The sequence below is a fragment of the Anolis sagrei genome, chromosome 2, assembly GCF_037176765.1.
Source record: "Anolis sagrei isolate rAnoSag1 chromosome 2, rAnoSag1.mat, whole genome shotgun sequence".
In the NCBI taxonomy this organism is placed as follows: Eukaryota; Metazoa; Chordata; class Lepidosauria; order Squamata; family Dactyloidae; genus Anolis; species Anolis sagrei.
In genome coordinates, this window is record NC_090022.1 from 84,964,334 (window position 1) to 84,983,579 (window position 19,246).

At 41.2% G+C, this 19,246-nt stretch overlaps 1 protein-coding gene across 1 annotated transcript; it reads right to left on the reverse strand.

Moving 5' to 3' along the window:
* Window positions 1–717: 717 nt before the first annotated feature.
* SMIM3 (small integral membrane protein 3) lies at window positions 718–18,893 on the reverse strand. The gene is made up of 2 exons (XM_060765458.2): window positions 18,625–18,893; window positions 718–2,899 (listed from the first exon to the last, which is right to left on the reverse strand). Exon 2 carries the CDS (start codon window positions 2,874–2,876, stop codon window positions 2,700–2,702), a length of 177 nt encoding a protein of 58 aa, XP_060621441.2. The 5' UTR covers window positions 2,877–2,899; window positions 18,625–18,893; the 3' UTR covers window positions 718–2,699.
* Window positions 18,894–19,246: the final 353 nt, after the last annotated feature.

The window sequence follows — 19,246 nt, forward strand, 5'->3', positions numbered from 1 at the left end:
TGATTTCCCTGTTCTCCAAGAGGAAGAGCAAAAGTACAGAAGGTGGAAACAGAAAATCTGGGGGCATCCATTTTAAATGGGGGGGGGGCAATGGTGGCACAGCAGGTTAAACTTATAGGCTGCAGTACTTTCTGACCAGAAGGTTGATTATTTAAATCCATGGGACGGGGTGAGTTCCCACTGTTAGGCCTAGCTTCTGCCAACCTAGGCGTTCGAAAACATGCAAATGTGAGTAGATCAATCATTACCACTTCAGCGGAAGGTAACAGCGCTCCATGTAGTCATGCCAGCCACATGACCTTGGAGGTGTCTACAGACAACACCGGCTCTTCAGCTTAGAAATTAAAGGGAAATATTTACCTTTTACTATCCATTTTAAAAGGGGCCATTTTGTAATATTTGGGTTGGGAATGCTTACCACGGAGGGACAGTGTTGGTATAGTGGTTTAAGCACCTGACTGTGACTCTGGAGACCAGGGTTCAAATTCCTACTCAGCCACAACAATCAAGTGGGTGACCCTGAGCAAGTCATACACTCTCAACCCCCCAAAACCGTGGCACACATCAACACCACGATACTTAAAACAAAAAGTCTGAGCTGCATTATGAACTCGGTTTCCTTCCTGAGTGCTCAGATTCCAGCAGGAATGAAAACTGAGTAGTCATTGTGAACAGAAAAGCAAATATGGTTAATGTAATAATGACTAAAAGCATAAGTTGTGCAATAAAACCTTGTTTATTATGTGGGTTCATACAATAGTATAGTTTAACAAGAGATACCGTCTGCTGATAAATTCACTGCAAATCCATTCACTATCCTTTGATGTGTACACAATTTCCCTCTCCTACCTTATGGATAGTTTCACAGGCTGGTATATATTTTATAATGTTTAGAAACACATACACATATTTATACTTGTGGACAGCACTCCAGCAGAACTAAGAAGGATCAGCATCTCCTAACATTTGGCTTTGAGGGGCATTTCTGGCCGTGGCTCTTGGATCCAGCAGGGTGGTTGAAGACTGTAGAACAGGATGAAGAAACATACAACACTCTGTATGCTGTTGAGATGCAACTTATCAGACACAGTTGCAAGGATAAGAAGTCCGACAACGTCCTGTACATCACATCTTCTCATCTCTGTTTACAGATATTAGCTATCCTTATGCAACAAATTTCCTAGTGGCTTAGTGGATACAATAAGGATGGGTCTTTTCAGTCTGGATACAGTACTGCTAGATCAGAGATAGGCAAAGTGTGGCTTAGGAATATGTGTGCCTCCCCCAGGACTTTTTTTGGCCATTGATCCCTCAAGATTTCTCTTTTAATGGTAGGGGCAAGATGAATTACCTCCCCTGGAAGCTTCATGGACAATTCACCTTTTAAATAGGTTATTCATACACTCTATGCAGTGTTCAATGTGAATTTTTCAAAAACCAAGTAGACCTCTGGCCATGTTGACTTTTGCTTCCTTCCACTCTGGGTGCTATACAAATCTGCCCCCGACCTTGGAAGTTGTCCATCCCTGTTCTCAAGCTAGCTGCATTCTTATTTTTGTCCTGATTTGCCATCAACTTTTGACAATGCTATAAATAAGAGCTTGGTCACCAACGGCAATGCTCTTGTGGCTTCCTTTATTGAATCATTCCATCTACAATGTGGTCTTCTTTCTCTTTCTCTTTCATCATTGCCACATTGTAAACAAGACCTTGTCAGTAAAATTAATCTCACTGAATCTCACTTCCCTTTGTTTTTGTACTGCAATTCTGTAGGCTTATTAAAAAGAAGAATCAAATATTTTGTGAGACATACATTATCCACAGCTATATACCACAATTATGTTTGCGTATGAGTGCTTATCAGCTCATCTCAATTCTCCTTCGTATTTCCTTTGTAGCTATTTAGTTATTTATGCAAGCAAAACTTGGGAAAGAACAGCCAAATATTCTAAGAAAGTACAATCAATGCTCTTCCCTCCATTGAGTCTTGTGGAAAGAAGTTAGCCATTTATTTGGAACAGACAAAGCAGCTTGCTCACATGGCAACCACATCTGGAAACATTTTAAAGAGCTTTTGTTGTAAGACACTATTGTTTCTTTTCCGGGCCTCTTGTTCTGCCATAGCCATAGTCCTCAGGAAAATTTTGCTCAGTAGACATGAGGAGTCACATTCCTCAGAATCCTATTTTGATTGAAGTTCACATGTAAACCAGAGCCAGCATGGTGTAGCGGTTTGAGCGTTCAACTATGATTCTGGAGACCAGGGTTTGATTTCCTGCTTGGCCATAGAAATCCTTCACCATCTTGAGAAAATCACATCCTCTCAGCCCCCCAAAACTCATGTCAGGGTTGCTGTAGAATTGTCATAAGTCTGAAATGACTTCAAGGCACACAATCCCAGCAGATACATATCAATAGGAGCAATCTGGAGTCAGATGTCAGGTGAGTTGATTCCATAACAGATGGATTAAATCCTTGGTTTAGTGCTATAGGGTGACAGTCTTAATTAGAAGCTTACTTGTGACCTGGAGGTGTCCCATCTCATGGGTCCAAATCCTGCTTCCTTATGCATGCTAACACATATTTCTAATCTGTGCTTAACACTGAAGACAGCCAGAGACATTGATCAATGCCCATATTATATCTGAAGCTCATGTTTCACAAATGGAAAGCCAAACACTGACAGGAGATGGCCAGTTTCACACAGCTCCATTTTGTATCGGGTGTGTCCGGACTCTGTAAATGATCACGGCTGTTGCTGGACACAACAGAAGGGATGTCATGACAATGATGGTGGCCAGGATGATCAGGACAATAACCCATACATCCAAAATGTGCTTCGGAAGCGGCAGTTGTGTGGGTGCAACGGCATCCATCGTTTTTATTCCTCCTCTTCTGTCTGAAAGGGAAAAAAGGAGGAACATTTTAATTTAATAGGACCCTGAGCAAACACAATCCCAATTATAATTGTCACAAAAATGTTTCCTTTTCCCACCGCAGAAACAGAATAACTTGCAGCTCATTTTAAGCCACATAGAACATTTTTATCCTGGCTTTAATTTAAGTCCAAATTCCAAGAATTAGGTAGGGTAAAGCAATCCTAGATGGGATTGCTGAGAAGCAAGTTCCACATACTCATGGCTAGAATTGTCATCTGAATGATCACAGCACAGCATTTCTATGTGGCTTCAATGGGACAGATCACTTCTGTGAACATTATTTGCCACACAAAAATTGGTGTCATTCATTGCAGTATGGCTTGCTGCGATGTCTAGTATGTTGGATAAACATGTTGGAAACTCCGGTTCTAATACCTATATGGTGAACTGATGGTTTTAGTCAAGCTATCACCTTCCTCACCTAACCAACACAGTGGACTATTTGTACAAAATGTAGAATACAGTGTTATTTTTTTCACCCATGTTCGGGCAGGGTTCAGTTTCCAGTCTGTTTTGTTTCTTTACATGTGAAAGTGGCTACCATCTTCTCCATCACTTCAAGCTGAAAGTTTCTTTGCCTAGCTTTGGACAAAGGTATGCATAATAGATGTTCTTCATTCAAGACCACTGTGCTTTCACAGAAAAGCACAGAAGTATTTCTTCTGCAAAGGTGATAACTTGTTGTATAAGGCTAAAGTACTACAATACGATCAACATTTAGAAGTCTGCATGAGAGGATCAATGCTGGTTAGAAGGCAGTTCTTAGCAACCGACACAGACTCTCAGTACAATATCTTAAGCTGCATGGCTGCACAACTCTGTATTTTATTTTATTTTTAAAAACTTGGAAGACAGGAGAGCTTTAGCAAGAACTAAATGTACTCTGATAAAATGATGTAAAATGCTGAGTGCTCATTTGCACTTATTGTATGTGGTTATTACTGTAATTGCACTATTGTTGTACAGTATGAGTAAGAAAAAACACACACTTGCACTTCAGTTACTGATTTAGTAGATGAGAGGAAATTTCTAGAGCTAATGTTTTAATACGTAAGGGTGCAACATGCCCTTTAATTTAATGTCCAGATTGTTCGTGCATATCATAGGCTGTAAAATAAAACATGATTATCTAATAGTACAATTAATGTATTTTTAATGCTGTACAAAATACTTTTATTTCTCCAGTCTTCTTATAGATGCTGTGATTCATTATATTTGGATTTTTATTTTATCATTATTTTGCCTTTTTATTGTTTTGTAAACCAAACCAGAAGCACTGAGGAAATATGCCATATACAGTCCGTATTCTGGATCCATCAATTCATCCATTTTGGGAAAAAAAATCCCCTTTCCTAACCCCAAAATTCCAAAAAGTAATGCTTGATTTGTCCATTTTATGTAACTGATGCCATTTTACTATATTACTGCAGATAATAGGACTTGAGCATCCACAGATTTTTGGTATCCATTGGGTTCTGGAACCAAATCCCAGGAGATACCAAGCATCCACTATAAATGAAATATCTCTTCTTATATGAGCCTGTGCAAGCTCTTAAGATCCTCACCTGTAGGGGACTTCTCTCTTTACCAGTATATCTGATGGGAACATGTGAGATAGCTTTGTGACTTCTCCCAGCCTTTGGAATTCCCTCCTACTAGACACTACAACAGCTCACTCCTTCCTATTCATCTTTGACAAATGAAAACTTTTCTATGCCAACATGCTTCTAAGAATTGACTATAAGAGCTTTTAACAATATGCTATTTGTCTTCTGCTAGCCACAACTTGGCTTGTCTCTCTCTCAACAGCTGTGTACAATGACAGGATACACTTTATGGTGTTATTGCATTTATTGCAGAAACAGACTGAATGGACTTTGGTAGGAAGCCATGTTCAATGGTTTGCTGCCCACAGGCAATGGGGCATCTGTTGTTTTTTTTTCATCTAGCAGGTATATTTCAAGGAATCGCAGTATTGCCAGAATTTCAAATCACATGCCCTGTCTCTTTTGTATATTTTAACTACAGTAGTCACTGACGCAAATGTAATGTTGTGGCATCTTCCACCTAGATTCAGAAGCCTAGAGGCAATCTGACTATACTTAATGATGACTACCTGAGTCATGAAATTAATACCTTGTAAAGTAATGACGCATCAGATGACACCAGCAGTACACCAGCCCTTGCCAGGTAAATACACTTTACATATTCTGCTCTGTGGCCTTTTCCCCATCCCACCCAATAACAATGAGCTGTTTTCTTTCATCCCTTTCCAGCTGGGTATGCTCTCATCAACGAGCCATCCATTTATTATTTCTCCATGAGAGCCGGAACCAACTATCCTGTTATTTTCACAGTTTCATGATCTGATATGCCAGCAGGATATCAAAATAAGGTTTAGGTCACCCCTTTGTTGATAGACAGGATTAAATTATGCCAAAGATTATCCCTTGGCTCATCCTTTAAAACAAACATCACAGAGGAGCTCATCCTTCATCTATCTATCTATCTATCTATCTATCTATCTATCTGGAGTTACACTTAAAAACTGTACCTGTTCCAACTTACATACACATTCAACTTAAGAATAAACTTATAGAACCTATCTTGTTCATAACTTGGCTATGGCCTGTAGTTCAGGGGGAAAAAGAAAAGCAATGTAATTATTTATCTGTTTGCTGTTGTCATCTGCAGCATGCATCATAAACCACTGAATACAGCTGTGGCTTGTTCTTGCAGTTGAAGACACACTTTTTCCCCCTCACTTTCTCATTTTCCTTCCTGCATATCCCACCCAGCATTTCCTTTGATCAGTTCATTAAATATGTAAATCTCCTATGTCCTATTCATGCATTCAAATTCAATTTTAAAGCACACATACAGAGGGAGGACAGAGCTGAGAAAATTTTCTCCTGGGACTACAACTCCTAGAATCCTCCACAGCCACCAGCATCACCAGTTAGATAAATCTAGGAATCGAGGTCTATAACAAGTAACTTTTCCAAGTTCTGGATCTGAATATTTAAATACTATAAAATCATTTTAAAGGGCACTGTACTGTTAGTTTTGAACATCTCTAGCAGTGAAACAGTAACATTTTAATAAGATCAGGGGTGTGGAAATAAATTCACAATACATCTGCTATGGACATAATTGATTAAAGACCTCATCACACTAGAGAATGAATCCACTCAATGCAGAGTATCCTGTGGTTTTTAATTTGGTGATGTACCTGTGACAAGGGCAAACACCTTGCAAAATTCAAATCCCCATAGAACTAAGCCACGGCAGTTAAAGTGTTGTCAAAGTGCATTAATTCTACAACGTAGAGGCATGCACACTTTATCACACTAGAGAATGAATCTACTTTAAATCCGGTTTCTGCCTCTTGCAGAATTCTGGACCCCTCCCTAATCTACAAACCTCAGAATTCTGCAGGAGGCACAAACCGGATTTAAAGTGGATTCATTCTCTAGTGTGGTGAGGTCATTTAAGAAGACTTCTGGGAGTGCAGGAAAACCTGTTTAATTTGGGATTCAAATTTCTCAGCAGATGCTATTTTGCAGCTTTCCACGTCAGCATATTACATGGAATAAACTCTTCCCATGCCACAGACAGGCTAAGGCACGTTTTAGTAGAAGTACCCCCGGCAAAACTCCTGCTGAAGTTAAATATTATGCATCCAGTGTCACAGAGATTCAACAAATAGGACAGGAAATGTCTTCTGGGTTCAGTTTGCAGAAAAATGCATTAGTCCTGCCATTATTTGGACAGAACTTCCTGCCAAGCAGTAATCTAAAATCTTATTTGCTCTAAATGAAATGTGGTTATTCCTTACAATGACAAGTGCTTCATGAGTGCTCTGAACTCACTGACTCACAAGGTATTCTCTCATTGTATGAGCAATTTCAGGAAACAAACTTGTTTTACTCACAGCGCATCCCTAAATATGAATCAGCAATTCATTTTGACTCACACTAAGATAAGTGTACATAGGGCTTCAGCCTAAGATGCCTTAATCTCCATTCATCACACACATAAATCAACAGAATCCACCTAACATCTCCCCTTTTATTCCTATGTATGCATGTGTATTCAGGAGGGAAGTGGGTGGTGATTTTTGAGGATCACGTCTCCCACTGCTGTGTATCTCCTCTTGATCTATATCTAGACCACATGAACTTACAACAGACTAAGTTAGGTATGCCTCAGTTAATAAAGTCAATGAGTTTCTGTGCACTCATTCTGTAAGAGAAAAGTCAGTACTAGTGGCAGAAATAACATGGAAATAAGAAGGCTTGGTTCCTTCACTACAAAAAAGAAGAGCAGTTGAACATGGTTCAGCATATTCAGGTTGAGTCAGTGAATCATGTGGCTTTCCAGAAGGACTATAGTTCCCACTGTCTCTTAGCAGCAACCACTACAATTTAACATAAAGGACAGGTATATCTTCCAAACTGCAAAATACAGAGAGGAGATTCAATAGGAACTGGAGTCTTCCCCTGGGATATGGGTTAGTATAATTCATTACTCTCAGGGAAGCCTCCCACAGGATGGTAAGACATCAAACATCCAGGCATCCCTAGGCAACATCTCTGCAGACAGCCAATTCTCTCACATCAGGACTTGCAGCTTCTCAAGTAGCTCCTGACACACACACACACACACACACACACAAAATCACTCTCGGCGCTCTACCACATGAAGCAGTCATAATTTAGGGCTAATGTATTGGTAGATACAGTGCTCTACAGCCTTTCAGATGCTGATCTGTAAATCTAAGCTTGTTTCATCACTGGTTAGGTTGACCAAGGCTCAACATCTGTTGGGATGCACTCCTGTTCTACTAGGTAGATCAACTTTATCCTTCCACATTGGCTGTGTTGACTCAAGATGATGGAACAGATTGCCTCGGCAGGTGTAGGTCTTGCCTGCTTTGGAGGTCTTTCAGCAGAGGTTGGAAGACAGTTAATAGTTGTGTTTTTCTGCATAGCTGAGGGGTTGAATCAAATGATGCTTGTAATCCTTTCCAGCTCTCTGATTCTATGATGGAGATGCAACTTAAGAACATTCAGAGGGCCACACACACATGATCCTTGGGTTTTAATATCACTTCTGGATTTGGGAATTATCAAAATTTAAACTTTTTCTTAGTTATAAATTTCACTGGGTAGCTTTGAGCAAATCCCCACTCTTTGATCTTTTATGAATCCACTAGCCGTCCCCTGCCACATGTTGCTGTGGCCCAGTCTGTGTATATGTGTTTTTTGTGTGTATATATGTGTGTATGTGTCTATATATTTGTGTATATGTGTATATATGTGGTTTTGGGCATGTGTTGTAATGTATTTATTGATTGGCTTTTTAAGTCTCTTACGCTGTGTTTTTCAGTGTTTTTATGAGTAATGGTCACTTGTTGGCCTGATAGGTGTATTCTGTCCAAATTTGGTGTCAATTCGGCTAGTGGTTTTTGAGTTATGTTAATCCCACAAATGAACATTACATTTTTATTTATATAGACTAGCCGTCCCCTGCCATGCGTTGCTGTGGCCCAGTCTGTGTATATGTGTTTGTGTGTGTATATATGCATACATGTTTATGTATATATTTGTGTACATGTATATATGTGGGTTTGTGTATATATGTGGTTTTGTGCATGCGTTGTAATATATTTTTATTTTTTGGGCTTTAAGCCTCTTCTACTATGTTTTGCAGTGTTTTTATGAGTGATGGTCACTCATTGGCCTGATAGCTATATTGTGTCCAAATCTGGTGTCAATTCATCCAGTGGTTTTTGAGTTATGTTAATCCCACAAACAAACATTACATTTTTATTTATATAGATAGGGGTTCTGGGAGGCAGAAGGGCTGCTCCGAACTCACAGGAACTACGTGATAGAAATGAAGTAAACAATACTGAGACACAGCTTGTACTAATTTGCCCTCTGCACCTCCTATCACAAGATAACCTTGTGGTGGTATGAATGGCTATTGCAGAAGAGATCTGATTTCTGCTTAACTCTGAACAGCCTGATGATGCCTTGGCTCTACCATTTTGCAACGGCATCCCCCACTAAGTTTGCCCACGGTCACTTTTGACGTCAGCAGAGAACAGGTTAAGCTGGAGTCAATTCTCTTGAAGGCCCCAGAGATGGGAGATAGCATTACCTCAAAGAGCCTGTGTGCAGATTGAAAGCGAGGCTACGCCCATCTTAACGCCTTCAAGGGCTTGCTTGTTAAAACACAGGCTGCTTGCCAGTGGTGTGCAAATCCATTCAAGACCATCATTGAGCAGAGGGACCTCTGCCTTTAAATCATCTTGCCTGCAGACAGCAAAGAAAACAATAACATCCTACAGGCCTCTGTGCTTTCAATCATCACTATTTAATGAAGTGAAAAGGTTAGGAGGCACATACTTTGGAGAGAATTTAGGGGCAGTGATTTGTCTTGAAATCCAACTGCAGAGTTGCAGAGATTGGGAAAAATACTTTCTTGCACTATAATTCTCTGTGGCTAGTTGGTTAGTGGGATTTTGGGAGTTTCCGCTCAGAAAATTACTTTGACAGCTGTGTTAATCTGCAGCAGCAGCAGCAACAACAACAACAGAATAGAGGAGTCTTGTACCACTTTAGAGACTTACAAAAAAAATTGCAGTATGAGCTTTTGTGAACTATAGCCGACTTCTTCATCTAAAATGTATAAAGTGTTTTCAGAGCCCCAGGTTTGTTGCCCCCACTGTACATTTTTAAAAGGTTCTTTCCTAACAATAGTATCAGCTAAATTTGTAAGGTTGTGATTTCCCCCAAATCTGGAAATACTTTAGTTGGTGTGTAAATGCAATTTGCACACCAACTAAAGTATCCAATGTGTGGATACAGCCAGTATCCACAAATTTTGTATCCTCTGATTCAATGGCTTGAAAATCATTTTTAAAAATTCAAAAAGCAAATCTTGATTTTGTCATTTTATATAAGGGACAACATTTTATTATGTTATTATATATAGTGTGACTTGAGCACCCATAGATTTTGGTATTCATGGGAGCCTGTGGGATACCAAGGACCTGCTGTACAATTAAACTCGGTCTCTTGCTTATAGTAATACTTTCAGCAGCCAGGAAGAAAGAGATGTAGTTTGAGTTCATGTGATTTTTTAATGCATCTTTTACAAGGTCTTTAGCTTTCTCTGCCAAAAATTTCTGGTGCTTCACTAAGCTACAACTCTCAACATAACATTGAACCATGGCAGTTAAAGTGGTGTCAAATTGCATTAATTATTTGGTGCAAATGCACCCCTGTTTTATGTGTGAATGCTAGGTACCAGAAGCAATATGTGTCCATATTAATTGCATCAAATCCTAGGGTTTGCAGTCCAGCTGAGAATTTTCAGGCCCATTTTGCACTGACATGTAAAATCCAGATTATCTTTGAACTGGGTTATATATAGTGTAGACTCAAATAATCCAGTTCAAAACAGATGAAGTGGATTATCTGATTTGATAATCTGGATCATATGGCAGTGCACAAGGGGTCTCATTCTCTCTCCCTAAACTGCTAATGCCAGGATTACATAGGATGGAACCATGGCAGTTAAAGTGGAATCATATAGCTTTTAGTCTGTAGTGTGAGACGATTCCTGGTCAGAGCTAGCTATCACACTTAAGATAAAGAAGTAGATAAAGAAACAGAAGGAAGAGAAAAACTATTCTTCTCCTAACTGAATGTTCTCTTGTGTGTGTTTTTAACACACAAGAAAACAAGAACACTCCCTGCCTGCTGAGATGCATTTCTACATTACGAAATACCTTCACCTTCGGCCTGAAAGTGGCAGCACATGTAACTCATATCTTAGTTCCATGTTCACTTAAAGATAATTTTCTGCAAACCCCTGAGTTACATAGGAACAGAAAGGGTAAGCAAACAATAAAAGAGTACATAATACAACAGAGCAATGCAACATCATTGATCTCAGACAACACTGCATGGGCCCCACCTCAGGGCACAGAGCAAAGAAGGGCGGGGAACTATAAAGCCACTAAGCAAAGTTCAAATCACTGCTCTTGTGTGTGTGTATGTGTGTGTGTGTGTGTGTGGGGGGGGGGGGGGTGTTAATAGGTGTAAACAAGGGTTTATAAAATTAATTGTAACAATACATATAACAATGTTACATAGAAGGTAGCATCTTTAAGAATAACCAATGCATTTCAGCAAGTGTGGAATGCAACCCACTTCTCCTGTTTTATACTTGGAAAATTGATGCTAAAATAAATTGGTTTGCCTTAAAGGTGCCAGAAGTCTCCTTTCTTCTTCATAGTCTGGAACATACTAACATATCTATCTTCAGCTCGAGTAGCAAGGAACCAAAATATTCACAGGTTACCAAAATTAGGTAGGCTAGCTTAAATATGCATTTCCTCGCATAATAGTCACCACCGCACTATAGACACACACACGCGCATGCACACTCACACAAAGATAATACTGCAACAGTGAAAGATACTATAATACTGAGACATATGCTTAGTCACAACCTCGCTTTTGGGGAAGGCAAAATGGGACTTTCCCTGCAAAATGGTCGCACCCTTCATTCATTCACCTGGGAAAGTGAACTAAGAGTGTGACTCCCCTTTTGTGCTCCCAGCTGAGTCAAGACACACAGCACCAGGGAGAGAGGGCAGGCTGGATGGGGAGGGGGCAGTGGCATGGGTGGGGAAACCATCACATCCCCCATGTGGCATGCCCTATAAAGGGGCAGTGAATGAAGCATCATTTTCCCACTTGGCTGTGCCCTCAAACTGATTATTATGAGGTGAAAGAATAATAGTTGCATTGCTTAATAGTTGCACATACCCCCCCCCAAAAAAAAAATTGGGAGGGGAGATGAAATATGGGTTATTCTGAATGCCCAGAACCCCACCCCCTTCACAAAAAAGGTAAGTATTGATTATTTACAAATATCAAAAAGCACTCCTTCATTCACAGGGAGCACTGCATGTGTGCTGACACACATACACACACACAAAGATAATATTGCAACAGTGAAATATAAATACTATAATACTGAGACATATGCATAATCACCAAATAAACTTAGAAGCCCATTAAAATGGATGTGGCTCCTGTTCCTGAGCAAATAAAGATGTTTTGACTTGATATTAAAATAATGCAGACTTTGGTTACATCTACGTTGGGAGAATTAATGTACTTTGGTTTGCTTTAATTACCATGACTCAATGCGATGGAATCCTGAGAGCTGTAGTTTTACAAGGTCTTTAACCTTCTCTGCCAAAGAGTGCTCTGCTTTACCATACTACAAACCTCAGGATTCCATAGCATTAAAGTGATGTTAAACTGCATTAATTCTACAGTGAAGATGCACACTCAGTGATGGATGTTGGGGAAGATTAGTCCAAAGTTAATCCCCCCAGCTCACTCCACCTCCCCCCAGTTGTCTTCCTGGCAGGTATCAAAAATTCTTTTAGAAAAAAAGACTGACCTTTAGTATAAAATGTGGCTTTAATAGAAGGAAGCTCTTCTTTTTTAATAGTGTTTCAGCTAAATGCTTTGTTTAATTAAATGACATTTTCTTATTATCTAGATTTATTAGTCTCCTTGAGTCAGATTGGCAGAAATATATAAGGAGGGAAGGAAGGACGGAAGGAGATAAACCAACTGGAGTGTTCCTCAATATACTATAGGTTGAGAATCCCATTTCTGAATTGCTTGGAACTAGAGAATTTTGGAATTTGGACTTTTTTAAAATATATTTTTTAGAATATTTACATGTATACAGTACTGTAGTGAGATTTCTTGAAATTGAGACCCTAATCTAAACATTAAATTCATTTATGTTTCATATATACATTATACACAAAGTCTGGATGTTATGTATTGTCGAAGGCTTTCATGGCCGGAATCACTCAGTTCTTGTGGGTTTTTTCGGGCTATATGGCCATGTTCTAGAGGCATTTCTCCTGACGTTTTGCCTGCATCTATGGCAAGCATCCTCAGAGGGTGAGGTCTGCTGGAGCTGGGAAAAAAGGGGTTTATATATCTGTGGACTGACCAGGGTGAGACAAAAGGCTTTTGTAAGTTGGGCTAGGTGTGAATCTTTTCAACTGACCACCTTGATTAGCATACAATGGGCTGACTGTGCCTGGAGCAAACTCTTAATGAAAGGTGCTTAGATGTCCCTGCCTGTTTTTCTCTCTGCTGTTTTAATTTTAGAATTTTTTAATACTGGTAGCCAGATTTTGTTCATTTTCATGGTTTCTTCCTTTCTGTTGAAATTGTCCACATGTTTGTGGATTTCAATGGCTTCTCTGTGTAGTCTGACATGGTGGTTGTGAGAGTGGTCCAGCATTTTTGTGTTCTCAAATAAAATGCTGTGTCCAGGTTGGTTCATCAGCTGTGGACAAGTCTACATAGGGACCACCAAACGCAGCGCCCAAACAAGAATCCAGGAACATGAAAGGCACTGCAGACTACTCCAACCAGAGAAATCAGCCATAGCAGAGCACCTGATGAACCAACCTGGACACAGCATTTTATTTGAGAACACAAAAATGCTGGACCACTCTCACAACCACCATGTCAGACTACACAGAGAAGCCATTGAAATCCACAAACATGTGGACAATTTCAACAGAAAGGAAGAAACCATGAAAATGAACAAAATCTGGCTACCAGTATTAAAAAATTCTAAAATTAAAACAGCAGAGAGAAAAACAGGCAGGGACATCTAAGCACCTTTCATTAAGAGTTTGCTCCAGGCACAGTCAGCCCATTGTATGCTAATCAAGGTGGTCAGTTGAAAAGATTCACACCTAGCCCAACTTACAAAAGCCTTTTGTCTCACCCTGGTCAGTCCACAGATATATAAACCCCTTTTTTCCCAGCTCCAGCAGACCTCACCCTCTGAGGATGCTTGCCATAGATGCAGGCGAAACGTCAGGAGAAATGCCTCTAGAACATGGCCATATAGTCTGGATGTTATCTTATAAATAATATTTGTAATGGGTTATTGTGAATTTTCCAGGCTGTATGGCCATGTTTCAAAAGCATTCTCTACTGACGTTTCGCCTGCATCTATGGCAGGTGAAACGTCAGGAGAGAATGCTTCTGGAACATGTTCATACAGCCTGCAAACCCACAACAACCCAGTGATTCTGGCCATGACCGCCTTTGACAATACAATATCTGTAATATTCTGTTTGTATGAAACCTACATCGAAACATCAGAAAGCAAAGATGTCACTATTCCAACCACCCTTCTGAAAGTTTTTGCAGCATTTGAGATTTCCAGATGAAGGATACTCAACCTGTAGCATAGTTCTGATCAACTGAATGAAGTCTGATTTGACAAACATGAATAGCTCTCCAAACCTCCTTCCTGAATTAACCACTTTGCAACCACTCATAATGGAGCACAGGCAAATCTAGTAGAGACCCTGATATTCCCGTCTTTAAATGCACAGCAATTACACTCCTGCTCCACTATAAATGGAACTGATGCAACTGTGACGCTTCTCCCAAGGACCTCGTCTCTGAATGGAAACATTAGAAATTTGTGGGAACGATGACAAAGTGTTTTTCCTTTTGAAATGAATGGAATGCTTTTAAAGGCACGCTTTTACTCACTCAGAACGTGTAGGAGGAAGATGTTCTTACAGGATAAAAGAACACTTTTTCACATCTTTGTCTTGGGAGCTTTGACCTTGAGAAAGAGCATGGGTCTGCCAAGGCTTTTAAAGCAGAGTGGCCACATGGAAACACAAAGAAATGCTCCTGCATTTCTCATAATATTTGACAGAAGAGGCGATTTCATCTTCTGTGCAGCTAATAAAAGTGTAGGAACTTTGCCCTCTTTTTCTGGGTGGTCACCCTACTTCACAGACCTGAGAATGTGGGGTTGTAATTGGGGGGAGGGGTGCAGAATAGGAGCACCTTGGTGGCCATTTTAAGCAGCAAGGACAATGTGGTATAGTCCTTTGAGTGTTGGACTCAGACTCCAGGAGACCAAGGTTTGCTTAGCCATGGAAACTCAGGGCCCTTCCACACAGCCCTATATCCAAGAATATCAAGGCAGAAAATCACAATGTATTATCAAAGGCTTTCATGGCCGGAACCACTGGGCTGTTGTAGGGTTTTTGGGCTGTATGGTTATGTTCTAGAAGCATTCTCTCCTGACATTTCCCCTGCATCTATGGCAGGCATCCTCAGAGGTTGTGCGGTTGTGAGACCTCACAACCTCTGAGGATACCTGCCATAGGTGCAGGAGAAATGTCAGGAGAATGTTTCTAGAACATGACCATACAGCCCAAAAAACCTACAACAACCCAGGAAATCACACATTATCTGTTTGTACTGGAATATATGGCAGTGTGGATCCAGATAACTCAATCTGGAAGGACCTTCACTGAGTGATCTTGGGCTAGATACTGTTTTCTCAAAGGAAGGCAATGGCAACACCCCAACTCCCATTCTGCCAAGTAAACCCCACAATGGCTTCACCTTAGCATCACCATAAGTCAGAAATGACTTGAAAATACACAACAATAACACTATGCAGTTTTTGTTACTGGGTTATAAATGTAATTTCCTAATTGGTTCTATCATAAAAACATGGAAAAGGTGTATTAAACTCCAAAAATGTTGTTTTTGTGGGACATCCTTCAGCATATTTTGCTATAGTTTTTCAACGATTATGTCATTGAGTCTCAACCAATTCAACATAGTTTGTGGCAGCTACAAAAATGAAGTTTCTGGAGCATAACAACTACTGTCAAAGTAAGTACCACACAATTAAACAAGAATAGGATTTTCAAAGAAGGAACAGAAAATTTTTCAAATTTTGTTAGATAATGTAATTTGGTACAGTAGGCTGAGGTTTGGTCCAGGACCTTTCCATGGATACCAAAACCCATGTGTGCTAAAGCCCTGTTATATATAATAGCATACTACAATGGTGTCCCTTCTATAAAATGGAAAAATCAAGGTTTGCTTTTGGGGGTTCAAAACAATATCTAAGGGCCCTTCCACACAGCCATATAACCTGGAATATCAAGGTAGATAATCCACAATTCTGCTTTGAACACACTGCCATATAATCTAGTTCAATATGGATTTTATACAGCTATGTGGAAGAGGCCTTAGTCATGGATGGACTGTAGATACAGAATACATGGATCAAAGAAACTTACTTAGGTACAAATCCTAAGAATCCTTAAGATACAACTAGGGAGTTATAGTGCTAATGTGATACATCCCATGGAGACCTGTTCATTAGAAAATTGGCCACATTATCTTGGAAATTCAAAGAGAGTTTAAATATTTCAGCATGGAATTGTAGTTTGACTGCTGGACTAGGAGACTAGCATTTAAACCCTGCTCAACCATGGAAAGACAAAGCTGAATAAAAATCCACATTTTCTGCTTTGAACTGGAATATATGGCAGTGTGGACTCAGATAACCCTGTTCAAAGCAGATATTGGGATTATATGGTTGTGTGGAAGAGCCCAGAGTGACCTTGGCACGTCACATCTCCTCATCCTTAGAGGAAAGCAATGGCAGCCTCTTCTGAACATACTTTGCCAAGAAAACCCCATGAAAGGCTCATCCTAGGGGTGCCATAAGACTTCAAAGCACAAATATCTCATCATAGGTTTCTTACTATGGCTACATCTACATGACAGAATTATCACTGTTTGATTCAACTTTAAACATCAGGACTCAATGTTATGGGATCCTGAGAGTTGTAGTCTTACAAGGTCTTGAGCCTTCTCTGCCAAAGCGTGCTGGTGCCTCATCCAAGTACAACTCCCATGACCCCACAGCATTGAGCCATGGTAGGTAAAGGTAAAGGTTGTCCCCTGACATTAAGTCCAGTAATGTCCGACTCTGGGGGTTAGTGCTCATCTCTATTTCTAAGCCGAAGAGCCGGCGTTGTATGTAGACACCTCCAAGGTTATATGGCCAGCATGACTGCATAGAGCACTGTTACCTTTCCATCGGAGTTATACCTATTGATCTACTCAAATTTGCATGTTTTCGAACTCCTAGGCTGGCAGAAGCTAGGGCTGACAGCGGAAGCTCATGCCGCTCCCCGGATTTGAACCTGCGACCTTTTGGTCAACAAGCTCAGCAGCTCAGCGGTTTAACCCACTGCGTCCCTGAGCCATGGTAGTTAAAGTGAAATCAAACTGCATTTATTCTGCAGTGTAGATCAGGCATGGGAAAACTTGGCCCTCCAGGTGTTTTGGGCTTCAACTCCCACAATTCCTAACAGCCTGTGGGAGTTGAAGTCCAAAACACCTGGAGAGCCCAAGTTTGCCCATGCCTGGTGTGGCTCCATCTCAGGTCAAATCCAATGGAGGTTGCAATTGCCCTATATGGGCACTCATCACCAAAACAACAACAGCCACCACCACTCTACCCCAAATAGGATGAGCATGAAGGGGAAGAGAAGTGAAACCAAGACAGTCCCATTGCTGAGTAGCAAGTGCCACAAGTCCCTGTTCAAAAGCAGGCAGCTAAAGAGAGAGAAAAGGGAAGCCAAGAGATGAAGAGGTCAGTGTGCCACAACTACTGGGAAGGAGACTACCTTCTCCCTACAAGGAGGGGGCGGTTTGCCGAAACTAGCAAAATGAAGCTCAACAGGGACAAATGCAAGATATGCCACTTAGGCAGAAAAAAGGAAATGAAAGATACAGAATGGGGAACGCCTGGCTCGAGAGCAGTACGTGTGAAAAAGATCTTGGAGTCCTCGTGGACAACAAGTTAAACATGAGCCAACAATGTCATGTGGCAGCAAAAAAAGCCAATGGGACTTTGGCCTGCATCAACAGGAGTATAGTGTCTAGATCATGGGGAGTCATGCTACCCCTCTATTCTGCCTTGGTTAGACCACACCTGGAATATTGTGTCCAATTCTGGACACCACAGTTGAAGAGAGATATTGACAAGCTGGAATGTGTCCAGAGGAAGGCGACTAAAATGATCAAGGGTCTGGAAAACAAGCCCTATGAGGAGCGGCTTAAAGAGCTGGGCATGTTTAGCCTGCAGAAGAGAAGGCTGAGAGGAGACATGATGAGGGCCATGTATAAATATGTGAGGGGAAGTCATAGGAAGGAGGAAGCTAGCTTGGTTTCTGCTGCCCTATTTTATTTATCGTGTCAGGAGCAACCAGACATTTGTATTACATTTTTAACAAAACAAACAAACAAACAGACAGACAAAACACAAAGTTTGCAAGCTGCCCTGGAGACTAGAATACGGAGCAATGGCTTCAAACCACAGGAAAGGAGATTCCACCTGAACTTCCTAACTGTGAGAGCTGTTCAGCAGTGGAACTCTCTGCTCTGGAGTGTGGTGGAGGCTCCTTCTTTGGAGGCTTTTAAGCAGAGGCTGGATAGCCATCTGTGGGGGGTGCTTTGAATGCGATTTCCCTGCTTCTTGGCTGAATGGGGTTGGAGGGGATGGCCCACGAGGTCTCTTCCAACTCTATAGGGTTCTAAGACCCTCTTCTTGGGCTCCAAGTAGGAGCTAGATCTCTACTTGCCTGGGAGGAGCCCCAACTGAACTCAAGAAGACATTTGCAGAGAACTACTGCAAGGCAAGGCTGCCACACAGGATTATATTCGAAAGACTGTCATTGTTTGGAATGAGAAAGTGCCTGGAGAGTTACCTGCTGGATCAAAGGCGAGGGCAGTCCATGGGTCGCCCGAATAGGAAGGAGGGGCGTGCAGCGGGAATCCTTGCCGTGTCGTCGAAGTACAACTTTTCCGTAGCGCTGTCCAAGGGCTCTGAAGGCGGCGGCTGAGCTCCTGTCTGGCTGCGAGTCCTGTGCCTCCTCCTTCTCCTCCGGCATCCAAAGCTTTTGGGAAAGGGCAATTCGGGAGTCACGTCGCCCTCTGCCCCGCGGGCTTCTAGGCAAGCCTTGGTGTGCCTCTTGGGAGGGCGCGCCACCTAGTGGCCAGACGCAGAAGGGAAGGAGGCCAAGACAACACAATGCCTCGCTTACAGCACCGGTAAGGCTAGGGAGGAAATCAAATCCCTTGCCATTCCCAGATACTGGCCTGAAATAGAATTTATCATCTGCCTTGGTGAATATCAGGTAAAAGGTGAGTGCTAGAAACAATATCATAACAAAGTTGACTGGCACAACCTGGGGATCACAACCAGATACATTAAAGACATCGGCCCTTGTGCTTTGCTACTCTGCTGCTGTGTATGCTTGCCCAGTGTGGAACACATCTCACCACGCTAAACCAGTAGATGTGGCTCTTAATGAGACATGCCGCATTATC